We start from the raw sequence: 16,808 nt of genomic DNA on the forward strand, positions 1-16,808 counted from the left end.
CAACTCAAGAAAAAGAAAAGAAAACAAATGAACAAAAGCCCCGGGATCCCACCAGCGCGGCAGCCCAGACCGGGCAGCAGCTCCACACTCAAATGGAGCTCCACAGCCCCTCAGGAAGAAGCAAAGATGGTGCACAGAGCCAGGCACTGGAGCCAAAGGAGGGGGAGGTGGCGAGAGGTAAGGAAGAAATCAAAAGATGCAGGAAAAAAAGCAACACTAGCCGTCAACAAATGGCACTCAGAGAGCCAGCTAGTGCGGGCTGGTGTTTCTCGGACAGGAGACTGTGTCCGCGGGAAGCAGAGGGTGCTGAGTGTGGGTGAAGAAGGGTAGGAAGTGGGAAAGTGTACATCACAAATTACCATAGCTCTGCAGCCCCTCAGGAAGAAGCAAAGATGGTGCACGGAGCCAGGTAGTTGAGCGAAAAGAGGGGGAGGTGGTGAGAGGTAAGGAAGAAGTCAAAAGAAGCGGAAATAAGCAACACCAGCAGCTGACAAATGGCACTCAGAGAGCCGGCCCGTTTGGGTGTGTGGAATCTAAGCAGCCGGCGTTTCCCGGTCAAGAGATTATGGCCGCAGGAAGCAGAGGAGGCCAAAGGGGTGAAGAAGGGTGGGGGGTGGGGAAGCGTATATCGCAAATTACCAGTTGTTTTGTCTCCCTCTGGATGCTCCGTGAGGCTGCTTTCTTGTACCCCCTGTTTGCTGGTCTCCTATAGGAGTCCAAGATGGCAGATCCGTGCTGCGTTAGCTGGTAGGGAGCCTCTGCAGGAATGTCTCCTCGCTCTCCGTTCTCTGTCTGTTTTCTCACTCCATTTGGTGCTTGGCTGAGTTCTTTATCTCTTCATTTGATGTTTTAGGGTTTCAGGATTGTTGTGTTCTCTGTTTGGCTTAGTTTTTTGGATCTTTGCTGTGGAGGGACGGCGTGGTGCTTCTGCCTAGAGCGCCATTTTTCTATTAGAAATTTTATAATGAATGCTTAAGTATATTTAGTTTGAGAAACGGCATATTCTAATGAAAAGAGTGTAGAGGTACGTGACAAGTGGAGTCAGTAAAATAACCATTACCTGAGAATAGCAATTGAATTTTTTGTTTAAATAGAGGGGTCAGATCATCTGGGTCACACTTCATTTGTATAATGTATTACCGTAATTAAAAAGACTAATAAACATCTTAGCTATTATTTTAACACTATGACAGTATCAAATAAAACTTTTCATCATAAAAAGTAAATTAGTAGCTTAAATAATCTTGCATTTACATATTTAAAATCTGGAAAAATAAATGTGAAGTAAATATAAAATTTCTAGAATACACATTTCCATATAAAAATGAATTTTTTCCCTGTCATCTTAACTTGTTTTGTTATAACAATTTATAAGCTTTTAAAGATATGTACTTTAACTTAGTTTTTAGATACATTTTTAACTGTACTTCATTTTTCTGTTAGTTAATACATTATGTATTTCAGATAGGTGAATTTTACTACCAAAATGAGTAGTTGTCATAAAGTCACTTTTGACTTGACTAACTTGGGTAAGGAAACCCTGGTGGCATAGTGGTTAAGAGCTATGTCTGCTAACCAAAAGGTCGGCAGTTTGCATCCACCAGGCACTCCTTGGAAACTCTATGGGGGCAGTTCTAGTCTGTCCTATAGGATTGCTATGAGTTGGAATCGACTTGATGGCATTGGGTTTTAATGTGGGTAAAGACAAATCAAAACAATTGTACCCTGTTGCCAACTTATAAACTAGATTGAATTAATTTAATATTGGACTTAAATAATTTGACAAGCCATCATATCTTTCTAAGATTCAAATTTAGTGAGAAAAATCTAGGCTGAACATGTAATCTCACAGTATTTGTAAATTTTACTCATCATTAATTTAGTGGATGTTTATTGAGCACTGTTTATGTCCTTGTTACCATGTATAATTCTGAGGTGATAATTTTAAACGTATTGTCTCTTTGATGTCTTATGCCCATGCTGTATGAGCTTCCAGTTTGATATGTAAATTTGTTTTATGATCTCTGGTATAAAAAAGTCCAAATATTTGAAGAAAAGTTAGCTTTTCCTTAGAAAAATCTTGAGGTGTAGATAAAACTTGTCTTCATTGTTATTGGAAATAGATTGTTCAACATTTTTTTTCAATGCTATCTGTGGTAGGTTGTGGTGGCTGTTATTAGGTGTTGATTTTCACCCAGGAAAGCTGCCGCATAGAGTTTTCTTGGCTGTAAAATCTTTACGGAAGCAGATTGCCAGATCTTTCTCCCATGGAGTCACTGGGTGGGTTTGAACCACCAGCCTTCTAGTTAGCAGCTGAGCACTTAACCCTTTGTGCCACCAAGACTCCTTCCTAGGTTGTTAATAAAAAAAGCCCATTGCTGTCGAGTCGATCCTAACTCACAGTACTAGGTTATTAGTGCCTTACAAATATCAACTCATTTTATCCTCTCAAATAATCTTGTGAGGTTGGTTCTGTCATTAGCTGTATTTTACATATGAGAACAAGGTTAAGCAGCTCATGTGGCAGACCCAGAATTCAAGCCAGGTAGTCTGGCTTCAGAACCCATCTTTAACCATTCCTCTTTTTGTACCATCCTTCCTGTTTGGTGCTTCCTTCCTCCGCTTTCTTCTGCCTTATGACCCTTTATCTCCCTCTGGTATTAGCTATCCTTTAGGGAAGTATCTGGCATGGGTATAAATTTTTTATGTTTTAGATTTGGGTAGAAATGAACAAGTGCTTAGAAATTGGTGGTAAATTAATTAGTTCCCTTTGGGCCCCTGGTCTTCTTGTTGTAAACAGAATGTTTCACACTAATTTTTGTTCATTAAAAGCTGTTTATACTGTTGAAAGAGTTATCAATAGAACTTTACAAACAGATTTTATTTGTTCATTTTTCCCCTTTACAAACAGATTCTGGTGTGCTGCCTAATTTTCTGTAACAAAAATGATAACTATAAACATAATTATAGATCTATTTGTTCCAGATTTTTTTTGTTCTTGAAATACCTTGTTTTCTTTTGAAACATACATAATTTTTTAATATTGTGGGAAAACTGACATAAGCATCTTAAAATTTATGTCCATAGAATTGATTGATGTTTCATTGCTATCCAGTGCAAAATTTTATTTTTATAAGTACATTCTGCCTTACACATAGTTGAGTTGTATGTCATCTGCCATTAGGTGTCAAATGATACCAAAAGTGACCTACTAAGCAATCAGTGGTTATAGTACAAAAATAATCAAAGATTTAGTCAATAGCTCATGAAGTTTGATGTACTGGTATTGATAAACAAATTAAACAGATCTGTCTGTGTTCTGTCAGCCTACTGGGGCTCTGCTATGATTAGCTTTACAGCAAGGAGTGTTGTAACATTGAATGAAGGTAACTGATCAGAGAATGGTGTAGTCACGGAGCTTTAACTACTCCCATTTCTGGTCACAGAATGGCTTCAGGGAAAGTAGGCTTTCTCTGTACTCCTGCAGCTATTCAGAGCATAGGCCTCTTGTGGTCAATATTGATTGATTCTTATAACAGAACTAGAACAAATTTAGTGTTTTGCAACCTTCTGTGATTTAATATTGTTATGCTTTTTGCTGTAACACTCGCCAAAAGAAATCCTTCTCCAATAGTGAGTAATTATAGCAGCGCCTACTGGCTCAGCTGTGGGTCCAAGTGTTTCAGTGTAGCCAATATAAACCCCTAGCTATATTTCTGGAGTTCATAATTCAGCTTTGAAAGTTGGCTGTATGATTACTTGGTAAATAAAGGTATTGCTGAGAAATAAATTGCAGGGGGATTGGCGGAGGTGGGGTCTCTCACCTATTCTTCTTTAAAAACTTTGCAAAGGACTGTAGAGTGAGATCTGAGAATAATTAATGAAGAGAAAGAGTATTTTAAATGATTCTTTTTTAAAAATCTCACAAGTTAAAGACTGTGGGGGCAATCTTCCTAACACATATCTGTCGTACCCTCATAGTAGCTGGTGTCCTTATAGACCTAGCTATCCAGTAAATTGTAATCATCAGCAGGAAGATCTGAGATGTAGCAATTCAATGGGAAATGTCTTAATTTTTTTAGTCTGTCGTTGGGCTATGATGTTTCATTCAGCTAATAATTATTGAGCTTGTATGATATGCCAGGCAATGTGGTAGGTCCTGGAAATATACGGATGAATAAGGAACGGTTCCTGTACTGAATAACCTTCTGTCATTACAGAGGGGATTTGAGAAATTTCTTAGTTAGATGCATCTTATGTGTTGATCTGGTATATTGAAACTGCTGGCAGTCAACTAACAAGTGTTCTGCTTTCTGTCGCTGTTAGATTCTTAGGAACTTTATAGCTGAATTGTGAAGAAAGTCATCTCTACCTTAAACAATTAGAGAAGTGTTTATTGAACTGTGATGTAAGAATTTTAAAAATTTGTTTCCGTTTAAATATAATCTTAAATATTAGGTATATTTTAGATCATTTGGTTCCCATCTTTAATATTGACACTAATTTTGGTGTCCATTTTTTTGTGTTCTTATATAAGATCACTTGGTTCCAAGTGTTCACTTAAAGGATTGTGTTTCACAAATATATTTATTTTTGTATTCTGCATGTTCTGAAGTTTGAAAAACACTACTTTGAACCATATAAAGATTTTAATTGTGACTATAGATGGGAATTACAGGTGGTCCCTGACTTAACGATGTATTGGAGTTACGATGAACTGCACTTAAACGACCATCCGCTTTTTTTTTGTACATTTTATCGTTAGTAATATGTACTGCGTACAATGTTGCAGCGCATAATTTGCTGATGTTATCATTCTCAGATGTTCACTGGAAGATGTTCCAAGATTGGATTTATAAAGATACTGATAATAAAAGGCAATAATAATGAAAACTAAATAAAAAAAAAATATTCGACTTATATCTGAAACGACTTACTACGAAGTTATTGGAACAAAACCCCATCGTAAGTCGGGGACTACCTGTACGTTAAAAAGAGAGATGGGGATCTATAGAATTAAGTTACCCTGAAAAACTTTACAGAAAAAGTAATTTTTTGTTTTATTGGTAATAAAATACCTTTATGATGTGTTTTTCAAATTAGAGCATATGCAATTGAGGTTATGAGATAGTGTCCTAAGAGTTAGAAAGCTACAGCTTAGACCTTGTGCTTTGACTTGGAACATTAGATTTATTAAGGGTTAAATGATTTAAATTGTTCTTTTATGACACAGATATATTATGAAATAAAATAAAAATTTTGCCATACTTTAAAAGATCAGACACAGTATTTTAATGAAATTTTATTCTTGGGTGGTTTAATTTGGACGAGCCCTCAAATACTCTGGGAGATAGTCTGCTCTCTTGTTGGGGATACCTTGATAGAAAACTCTGAGAAGGACTGCTGTCATAGGCCACAACATGTAATAGTTAACCCGTTTCCTAGGTTGCATTCTGGTTCTGCCACTTGCTAGATCTGTGACCTTGGACAAGTTAACATGAACCTCTGTGCCTTAGTTTCCTTATCTTTGAAATGGAGATGATAATTGTACCTAGGTTATGTGTGAGAATTAAATTAGTAATATAATGTAAATGTAAGATCTTATAAATTTTAAGTGCTCAGTAAATTCTGTCTGGGAAGTCAGCAGATTGAGGTGAAGAACAAAAGTCCTAGCCAGAGTTATTTCTTTCATATTCTGTGTTCCTAATTAACTTTAATACTGGCCGGAATGACAGAAGTGGTTTTAGAAAGGAAAGGCTGAGGAACTGCTCCAAATGAAAGGAGGCCAATGAGATCTGAAAACTTAAATATAACTTGTGATCCTGGATCAGGAAGAAATACTATAAATGTAGGACATTATTAGCAAATTTTGAATATGGATTATTATTAAATAATAGGATTGTATTGCTGTAAAATTTCCTGAATTTGACAATAATAGTGTAGTTTTGGAGTCCCTGGGTGGTGCAAATGATTAATGTGCCAGACTGCTAACCGAATGGTTGGAGGTCGAGCCTACCTAGGGGCACCTTGGAAGAAAGTCCTGGCAATCTACTTCTGAAAAATTAGCCAATGAAAACTGTATGGAGCACAGTTCTATTCTGATACACATCAGGTCTCCATGAGTCATAATTGACGTGACGGTAAGTTTTTTTTTTTTTTTTTTTTTTTTAGTGTGGTTACATTAGAAAATGACCTTGTCCTTAGGAGACATACACTCAAGCATTTAGGGATGAAGACAGGGATGGATTAACCAGTAAACAAGGTACTCACTGGCTTACCTGTGCTTACTTACTAATTTGTAGTGCATAATTTCACATGGGTTTCACCACATTTTTGTACACTACAGATTAGTAAGTAAGCACAAGTAAGCCAGTGCATACCTTGCTTATTGGGTAATCCATCCCTGGGTGAAGAAAGGTCATGATGTGTTGTCTTCAACTTTTTCTCAAATTGTTCAGAAAAAAATATACGTCCATACACACACCTTTGTGTATACAGAGACATATAGTGAGTGTTAACAGTTGAAAACTAATGGGTGAAGGCTATATGGAACTTCAGTGAACCTACTTAACTTTTAAGTAGATTGTGTTGAAAGATGATGAAACCCCACACTCAATATCTGAAATAAAAAGACAATGAATTTACTGCTTACTCTGTCCTGTAGGTTGCTATGAGTAGGAATGGACTTGACAACATGCAACAACAACAGTAGCAAGGGAGACTGCTATTTAGGCTTGGTTCTCTGAGCACAAAAGGCAACTGATCTGAGAAGTGTTTTTTGGGAGGGTGGAGTTTAGGGATTTGTGGACTTTTAGGGGGCCTAAATGGGTTTTACATAATTTGTAGATGTGTAGTCACTTGGGTGAGACTGTTGATTGATTGGCCCTCAGAAGTGTGTTTATTGGAGTGAGTTCGTTCCTGATTGGCTAACTTTAAGAAGCAAGGGGCTGTCACAGATTGGTTGACTTGCAAAAGCTTGTTCACTTGGGTGAGTTGTTGATTTATTGAACAGGTTTAAAACAGTTTCTGATGGTTGTGTGTTGCCAAGGCCACAGAGCAATCTGTCTTTTCCTAGGAATGTAGGAACTTAAAATGATCAGTTTGACATTTTTTAAAATAAAAAGTTTAATATATTAGAATCAGAGAAGGTACTTTTCTTTTGTGTTGAAGGACATCAGGAAAGATGAGATTCACCTCTTAAGTGCAGATATCTGTATTGTTTTATCTGAACACAAAATTAATATTCATTGTAAAAAATAAATAATACAGAAAGATATAAAGAGCAAAGGTCACTGATTAATACCATCACCCAGAGATAATCACTGTTAACATATTACTGTGTAGATTTCTCCACTTTTTATGCCTACTTGGTTTGAATCCTGGCTCTGCCATTTATTGGATTTGACATTTTGGTCAAGTTACTTATCTTCTCTGCCTGTTTCCTCATCTGTAAAATAGGAATAATAGTAATAATAATACCTGTTCATTGAGTTCTTATGAAGATAGAATGAATTAATCTAAGAATTTAGAACAGTGCCTGGCCCATAGTGTTATATATAAGTATTTGCTGTTGTTGCCATATTAGGTCCATTGTAAGACATGTGTTTTCTATTTTAAAATTTCTGCATTTGGGATATATTTTAACAATTAATGGTGACTTATAATTAGCAGGTGGGGTTTTTTGTTTGTTTGTTTGCTTTCGGTTCCTTTCTTAGAGGTCCATAAAATAATGATACCTCTTAGATTGGTTGAATACAGTATGTGTGCATCTATTTTTGAAATACAGATCTGACATCATATAATACATACTGTTTTCCACCTTTAAAAATTTTATAAAGGCGGAAGAAAGGCCTGGCAATCTACTTCTGAAAAATCGGCCATTGAAAACCCTATGAGCACAGTTCTGCTCTGACACACGTGGGGTTTTGTTGTTTGTTTTTGGTTTTTGTTTGTTTTAGTCTTTTGTAAAAACAACAGCACCAAAAAAAAAAAAAAAAATCTAACACCCTGGTCCCCTTTCTGCCACCTCCACCATGCTGCTAAGGACACACGTAGGGCTCAACATTTGTTTTTATCTAAAGCTTTGAAGGATACAGCCTTGAAGTTGCTCAATCAATAGCAATGAGTAAAACGTGGTAAACAGTTTCCTACAGGTTCTGTGGGAATGGTTAGAAGAGTACATCTCCAGCTTTGAAATAATCATGCCCCCATAAACCATCAGGGGCCGAGGTCAAACTGTGGACTCTCTTCCTGAATCTGACCTGACGTGGCAACATTAGATCTGTGTTCTTTTTAAATGGTTAGGTCACTGAGTGGTTTATGGTGTGATGCCTCATGTCACCATGGCAGACTCATGGAAAGAACCTTGACTTTGAGCTAGAAATCTAGAACTAGATTTCAGTCCCAGGGTGGTCCTAAAAGTCACTAAGTCTCTCTGAGCCTCAGTTTCCCCATCTGGAAAACAGAGACAATCATAATATCCACGTCACAGGGTCATTGTGAGGTATAAAAGAAACAACATGCATGTGTGTAATAAACTACAAACCACCAAAAAAAAAACCAAAACCAAATTTTATAGGGATATATTTTCAATATCAAATATAGATAGATAGCTGCTGTAGAGTCACCTCTGACTCATGAAGACCTTATGTACAATAGAATGAAATGTTGCCCAGTCCTGTGTCATCCTTATGATTGCCCAGAATGTTCAAGTTCATTGTTGCAGCTATTGTGCCAATCCATTTCACTGAGGATCTCCCTCACTCTTGCTGACCTCTGCTTCACCAAACATGATGTCCTCCTCCAGCAATTGATCTCTCCTGCTGACATATCCAAAGCAAGAGAATCAGACAGTGTTCTATTGTGATCCATAAGGTTTTCCAATTTTTGGAAGTAGAGTGCCAGGCCTTTCTTCCTAGTCTGTCTTAGTCTAGAAGCTCTGCTGAAACCTGTCCACCCTGGGTGACCTGGCTAGTATTGGAAATATTGGTGGCATAGCTTCCAGCATCACAGCAACATGCAAGCCACTGCAGTATGACAAACTGACGGATGGTGGATATCAAATATAAGTTTCCTTAATTCTGTATAATGGATGCATAGTAGTATTATGTGGATGTACTATAATGTATTTTACTGTTCATCTATTGACAAACATTTATATTGTTTCATTTTTGCTCTTGTGGAAAATTTTGATAAGTGAAACTTGGGGGAGAGGAACATGATAGTAGGTTGGGTGGAGATAGAGACAAAAACTGCCAAGTCATATTTGGAGAACAGTGACTGTTCCTGTTGGCTAAAAAGGATGTTTGGGGCAGATTATAGGCTGTACTAAGGATTTTAAATTTTGTGGAGCCATTCAGGATTGAAGAGTAATTGGAAATGTGTTTGTGTTTGTTTCACTGATGACCCAGCTCATATTTTATAGATGAATGGATTGATATCAACTTAAAATGGCTGTGTTTAGCATTTTCTGTTAATAATTGTGGAGGTCTACAAAGCATGCTTATTAAATTTTCACTTGTGCTCATGAAATCCTGGAGAATAGCAAAATATGTTGGATTATAAAAGTAAAGTCTAAAATGATCTTAGAGGGAGCTGTAATTGGCTGAATCTAAATTGTTGAAAATTTCTGTGGATGAAAGTAAGATTTTGCCCTTTGTCTTAGTCATCTAGTACTTTTGTAACAGAAATACCACAAGTGGATTGCTTTTAACAAAGAGAAATTTATTCTCTCGCAGTCTAGTAGGCTGCAAGTCCAAATTCAAGGCATCAGCTCCAGGGGAAGGCTTTCTCTCTCTGTCAGCTCTGGAGGAAGGTCCTTGTGGTGCATCAGTCTTCACTTGGTCTGGGAGCATCTCAGCACAGGAACCTCAGGTCCAAAGGATGTGCTCTGCTCCTAGCACTGCTTTCTTGGTGGTATGAGTTCCCCAGCTCTCTGTTTGCTTCCTTTTCCTTTTATCTCTTGTAAGATAAAACGGTGGTGCAGGCCACACCCCAGGGAAACTCCCTTTACATTGGATCAGATATGTGGCCTTAGTAATGGTGTTACAGTCCCACCCTAATCCCCTTTAATATAAAATTACAATCACAAAATGGAGGACAGCCACACGATACTGGGAATCATGGCCCAGCCAAATTGATAGATACATTTTTGAGGGGACGTAATTCGAACCATGACACCCTTGGTTTAAAAGAAAACAAACAAAACACTAGGACAGTTGTTTAAGTACAGTATGATTTAGTCAGCTGTACATTTGGAAAATGTGTATAATTTTAATCAAGAATTGGTTGGATCAGTGGAAGTACGTCATCTGGAGCAAGAACTTATCTAGTTTGTCTGGTTAAACATCATTTGTAGTTTGGAGCGCCACAGTGAAAGAGATGTAGACAAATTGTAGTGAGTTCGGGAGAGAACAAGCAGTATGGTGAAGGAAAACTATGCTGTATATCAAGGGAAATTGGGATGTGAGGGAAGGAAGGCTGTGGCAGTTGTCTTTCAAGTAGTCCGGATTGGTTAGTATGGTATAAAATATGGCTCAGCGTAGCACTGTTCTTTCTTTCCAGCATCATTTTCAGCTGTTTCCCTTCATTTCCTATGTTCCTTAAACATTGCATAAACTTTAAGGTCTGTACTCTGTTGACATTGTAAGAAAATTAATCAGGAAGTGGCATCTGAGGATTTTTGAGAAGAGACATATAAACTATGAGCAGTAAGACCAGAAGGAAGCAGTTGATCAATTTCAATTCAAATTCTAATTTTCATTTATTCGTCATAGTTTTGTTATAAACGTAGTAATTGAATTGCCTTTAAAAACTGTTTTCAGGAGACATTTTCAGCCTTTCAGAACTTTTATTATGTTAAATTGGCATTGTTTTCAGACAATATTCTTAGAGAGCTGAAAATATCATGTAATGTATATTGAAATGTGTATATTACCATAGAATCAGAAATACCTGGGACTCCAGTATCTTTTGACAGATAAGGAATCCAAAGTCCAGATATCATATAGTTAGTGAACAGGACCCAAATTCTTTCCATTATCTTGTATCCCTCACTTTGAAAAGATTTTTGCAGTTCAGTTAACATTTTAATATTTTTGTGTGTGTTTTGCTTAGGGATTACCTCCTCCCACCCCCACCCTTTGAGAGGAAGGACATTTGGATCCAAAAAACCTGTTACCGTTGAGTCAATTCCAAGTCATAGTGACCCTATAGGACAGAGTAGAACTGCCTCATAGAGTTTCCAAGGAGTGGCTGGTGGATTTGAACCGCTGACCTTTTGGTTAGCAGCCGAGCTCTTAACCACTGTGCCACCAAGACATTTGGATAGGATGTTGATGTTATGAATCTGATTATTAAAATGCTTATTTCAAAAGCTTTTTCTGGTGTCATTCATTATTCTACAGAATCTTTATTTACAGTCCAAGCCATGACCAAGTTCACTTATTTATTGGAGAAAATTGAGAATGGATTTTGGTAATATAATTGAGTTATTGAGTTTTTAATTTTCACTCTAGCTAAGATTGGATGATTTTCTTTTTTTTTTTTTTAAAACAGATCAAGAAGTTAGTATATGTTTACCTGGTCCGATATGCTGAAGAACAGCAGGATCTGGCACTCTTGTCCATAAGTACTTTTCAGCGAGCTCTGAAGGTAAGTAATAGAGTAAACAGGCAAATAGCTACAAAGTTTCCGCACAATTGACGGTGCATCATTTAAAAGAAGTGGAGTCATAACCCGCTAAGTGGCATAGTAGTTAGTGTCTTGAAAGAGTTAGAAGGCTTCTCACAATGTCATTCAGTACCCTTAAACAATAATTTATATAACCAACTGGACCTTGCTCTCTGTATTACAGCTTCTATATGTTTCTTTATGTTCAATATAATCATTATTATGCATCGAAGAACTGCTTATCATTATACCAATTAATTGTTCATAGTGTGAATGAGGTGACATAAGACTTTGTTAAAGATAAAATTTATTACCTGCAATATTTTATTACTGTGAAACTCCAAAAATCCAGCATGTTTACTAATAAATGGTCAGCTAGAATTATAACTATTATTCTTCTTGTTAAAACATTATTCAAAAAAATAAACATTTATTTGTCTTTTCCTTTACCCTTTTCCATATACTGGTTTTTCATTTTAAATAAAGTAGCTTTTGTTTACTATTGGCTATATTACACCCTATAAGAACCTGTTAACCATATGATAAAGATGCCTTTGAAATGCTGTAAACCTGAAATTTTGATGTATATTTTTGCACTATTTTAGGATCCAAACCAACTAATCCGTGCAAGTGCTTTGAGAGTTCTGTCCAGTATCAGAGTGCCAATTATTGTACCTATCATGATGCTTGCTATTAAGGAAGCTGCTGCTGACTTATCACCATATGTTAGGAAGAATGCAGCCCATGCAATACAAAAATTGTACAGGTAGGTACTTTGTTGCCCACACATCTGTCAGTTTGTTGTGCCATGGTAGCTGGCGTGTTGCTCTGATGCTAGAAGCTATGCCACTGGTATATAACAGCCAAGTCACCCATGGTGGACAGGTTTCAGCGGAGCTTCCAGACTAAGACAGACTAGTAAGAAGGACTTGGTGGGCTACTTTTGAAAAAATTAGCCAGTGAAAACCTTTTGAGTAGCAGCAGAACATTGATATAGTGCCAGAAGATGAGCCCCTCAGATTGGAAGGCACTCAAAATATGACTAGGGAAGAGCTGCCTCCTCAAAGTGGAGTCTACCTTAATAATGTGGGTGGAGTCAAGCTTTTGGGACCTTCATTTGCTGATGTGGCATGACTCAAAATGAGAAGAAACAGCTGGAGACATCCATTAATAATAGATACGTGGAATGTATGAAGTATGAATCTAGGGAAATTGGAAGTCATCAGAAATGAAATGGAACACATAAACATCGATATCCTAGGCATCAGTGAACTGAAATGGACTGGTATTGGCTATTTTGAATCAGACAATCATATTATCTATTATGCCAGGAATGACAAATTGAAGAGGAACGGCATTGCATTCATCGTCAAAAAGAACATTTCAAGATCCATCCTGAAGTACAGTGCTGTTAGTGATAGGATAATAGCCATACGCCTACAAGGAAGACCAGTTAATAAGACTGTTATTCAGATTTATGCATCAACCGCTAATGCAAAAGATGAGGAAATTGAAGATTTTTTTTTACCAACTTCAGCAGTCTGAAATTGATCAAACATGTAATCAAGATGTGTTAATAATTACTGGTGATAGAAATACAAAAACTGGAAATGAAGAAGGAACCAGTAATTGGAAAATATGGCTCTGGTAGTATAAATCATGCTGGAGATCACATGATGGAATTTGCAAGACCAATGACTTCTTCATTGCAAATACCTTTTTGACCAACATAAATGGCAATTATAGATGTGGATCTCATCAGATGGAGTACACAAAAATCAAATTGACTGTATCTGTTGAAAGAGATGATGGAAAAGCTCAATATCATCAGTCAGAAGAAGGCCAGGGGCGACTATGAAACAGACCATCAGTTGTTCACACGCAAGTTGAATTTGAAGAAAATTAAAATGAGTCTACAAGAGCCAAAATATGACCTTGAGTATATTCTACCTAAATTTAGAGACTGTCTCAAGAATAGATTTGACTGATTAAACACTAATGACCGAAGACCAGATGAGTTGTGGAATGACATCAAGGACATCATACATGAAGAAAGCAAGCCGTCATTAAAAAGACAGGAAAGAAAGAAAAGACCAGAATGGATGTCAGAAGAGACTTTGAAACTTGCTCTTGAACATAGAGTAGCTAAAGTGAAAGGAAGAAATGATGAAGTAAAAGAGCTAAACAGAAGATTTCAAAGGGAGACTCGAGAAGACAGAGTGAAGTATTATATTGACATATGCAAAAGCTTAGAGTTAGAAAAACAAAGGGAAGAACATACTTGGCCTTTCTCAAGCTGTTGAAAAAATTGAAAATTCAAGCTCGAGCTGCATATCGAAGGATTCTTCGGGTTAAATATTAAATAAACAACACAGGAAGCATCAAAAGAAGATGGAAGAAATACACAGTCACTGTACCAAAAAGAACTGGTTGACATTCAGCCATTTCAGGAGGTAGCATGTGATCAAGAACTGATGGTACTGAAGGAAGCAATCCAAGCTGCACTGAAGGCATCGGCAAAAGCAAAGCTCCAGGAATTGACGGGATACCAGTTGAGATGTTTCACCAAAGGGATGCAGTGCTGGAAGCACTTATTTGTCTATGCCAAGAAATTTGGAAGACAACTACCTGGCCAACCGTCTGGAAGAGACCAATATTTGTGCCCATTCCCAGAAACATGATCGAACAGAATGTGGAAATTACTGAGCAATACCATTAATGTCACATACAAGTAAAATTTTGCTGATGATCATTCAAAAGCGATTACAATAGTGCATTGACAGGGAACTGCCAGAAATTCAAGGCAGATTCAGAAGAGGACGTGGAACCAGGGATATTGTTGCTGATGTCAGATGGATCCTGGCTGAAAGCAGAGAATACCAGAAATATGTTTCCCTGTGTTTTACTGACTGTGCAAAGGCATTCTACTGTGTGGGTCATAACAAATTATGAATAACATTACGAAGAATGGGAATTACAGAACACTTAATTGTGCTCATGTGAAACCTGTACATAGACTAGGAGGCAGTAGTTTGAGAGGAACAAAGTGATATGGCGAGGTTTAAAAATCAGGAAAGGTGTGTGTCAGGGTTATATCCTTTGACCATACTTGTTCAGTCTGTATGCTGAGCAAATAATCTGAGAAGCTGGACTGTATGAAGAAGAATGGGGCATCAGGATTGGAGGGAGACTCATTAACAACCTGCAATATGCAGGTGATGCTTGCTGAAAGTGAAGAGGACTCAAAGTGCTTACTGATGAAGATCAAAGACTATTGCCTTCAGTATGGGTTACACCTCAACATAAAGAAAACAAAAATCCTCACAACTGGACGAATAAGCAACATCATGATCAACGGAGAAAAATTTGAAATTGTCCAGGATTTCATTTTACTTCGATCCACAATCAACACCCATGGAAGCAGCAGTCAAGGAGTCAAACAACTTATTGCATTGGGCGAATCTGCTGCATAAGACCTCTTTAAAGTGTTAAAAAGCAAACATACCACTTTAAAGACTAAGTTGTGCCTGACTCAAGCCCTGATGTTTTCAGTTACCTCATATACATGCAAAATCTGCACAATGAATAATAAAGAAGAATTGATATCTTTGAATTATGATGTTGGCAAACAATATTGAATATGCCGTAGTCTGCCAGAAGAACGAACAAATCTGTCTCGGAAGATGTACAGCAGGAATGCTCCTTAGAAGTGAGGATGGCAAGACTTTGTCTCACATACTTTGGGCTTGTTATCAGGAGGGACCAGTCCCTGGTGAAGGACATCATGCTTGGTAAACTAGATGGTCAGCAAAAAAGAGGAAGACCCTCAACAAGATGGATTGACACAGTGGCTGAAGCATAACAACAGTTTTGCAGAACTGTTCTACATAGGGTTGCATGAGTTGGAACAGACTTGGTGGCACCCAACAACAGTAACAACAAAAGGTGCTTTGTTAATAACACCCAAGATGTCTTTAACGTTACATGGAATGGTAGCCCGTGCGACTTATTTTATTGACTATTACAAGTAGCCTGTCCTTATACTAAGTAAACCCAATGACTTTATTTTTCCCCCACATTCTTTGGACAACTTTAATTTTGTTTCTGTTATAGAGACTCTGTAGGTTTTTAATTGTGAGCTTGTTGGGGATTGTGATAATTTAATCATTTGATAGCTTAAAAATAATCAGAATTTGAATTCTCATTCATGTAGACTATGTCTCCATGCACACATACCAGCACCAGTTTCTATCAAGTAGAGTCTGACTTATGGTGACCACTGTGTTCTGTACGGTTTTCACTGGCTGAGTTTTTGGAAGTATATCGCTAGGCCTTTCTTTCGAAGTGCCTCTAGGTGGGCTCAAACCATTAATCTTTCAGTTATCAGCTGAGTGTGTTAACTGTTTGCACCACCTGGGGATGCCTCCTCATGCACACACACACATAACGTTATTAGAAAATTGACGGGTTTTTCTTCCTTGTTTATTTGTTGCAGGATAGATTCTTATATTGTTATCCTCTCAACTTGTTTTCCCTTCTGTCATCTTTGTTCCTTCTGCTCCATTACTTTTCTGATTCTTTTCCAGGGCTATTTTATTAAATAATTATTTTAAAAAGTATTGTTTTTCAGTATAGTGCTGTACCATATATTTACTAAAATAATCACACAATGCCTTGATTTCTGTATAAAACATATTGCCTAAATAAAAGAATTATTATCAATACACTGTTGTGTACATTAGATTTATGAGAAAGGTAGAAGATGTGATATTTATGAATAGCCTATCATATATTTGAGGAAAAAAAATCAAACATATACCAAACAATTAAAGACAATGTATAGTTGAATAAGATACCAGCACATGATATATATGCATATACAAAGACACACTAACTGCTTTGACATGATAGGTGCTTATAGATTGTTTGTTTGTTATATATAAAAAGTGTTACAAGAAAGTAAAGATGTAATGAAATTGGATTAGTTAGGATTGGTCGATTGGAGAAGGAGAACCTGAGCTGAAATTTGAAAGAAAAGTTTTGAATGTTCAGATAATTATAATGGTTAATAATAAAATTGTATAATCTTTATAAAAAAGTAAAATTTATTTTCTTAGGTTAACTGTCAGGCAGAGTTA

At 37.0% G+C, this 16,808-nt stretch overlaps 1 protein-coding gene across 7 annotated transcripts in view; it reads left to right on the plus strand.

Annotated features, from left to right (window-relative positions):
- The window catches only part of AP3B1 (adaptor related protein complex 3 subunit beta 1), a 279,061-nt gene that overhangs the window by 65,653 nt on the left and 196,600 nt on the right, over positions 1 to 16,808 (plus strand). For all 7 annotated transcript variants that reach the window (XM_004374474.2, XM_023729486.1, XM_023729481.1 and 4 more), the window contains 2 exons: positions 11,557 to 11,652; positions 12,276 to 12,436. In XM_004374474.2, coding sequence (XP_004374531.1) covers positions 11,557 to 11,652; positions 12,276 to 12,436 — 257 coding nt within the window. The remainder of the gene's footprint in view (positions 1 to 11,556; positions 11,653 to 12,275; positions 12,437 to 16,808) is intronic.

The sequence above is a fragment of the Trichechus manatus genome, unplaced genomic scaffold (assembly GCF_000243295.1).
Source record: "Trichechus manatus latirostris isolate Lorelei unplaced genomic scaffold, TriManLat1.0 scaffold00029, whole genome shotgun sequence".
Classification (NCBI taxonomy): Eukaryota; Metazoa; Chordata; class Mammalia; order Sirenia; family Trichechidae; genus Trichechus; species Trichechus manatus.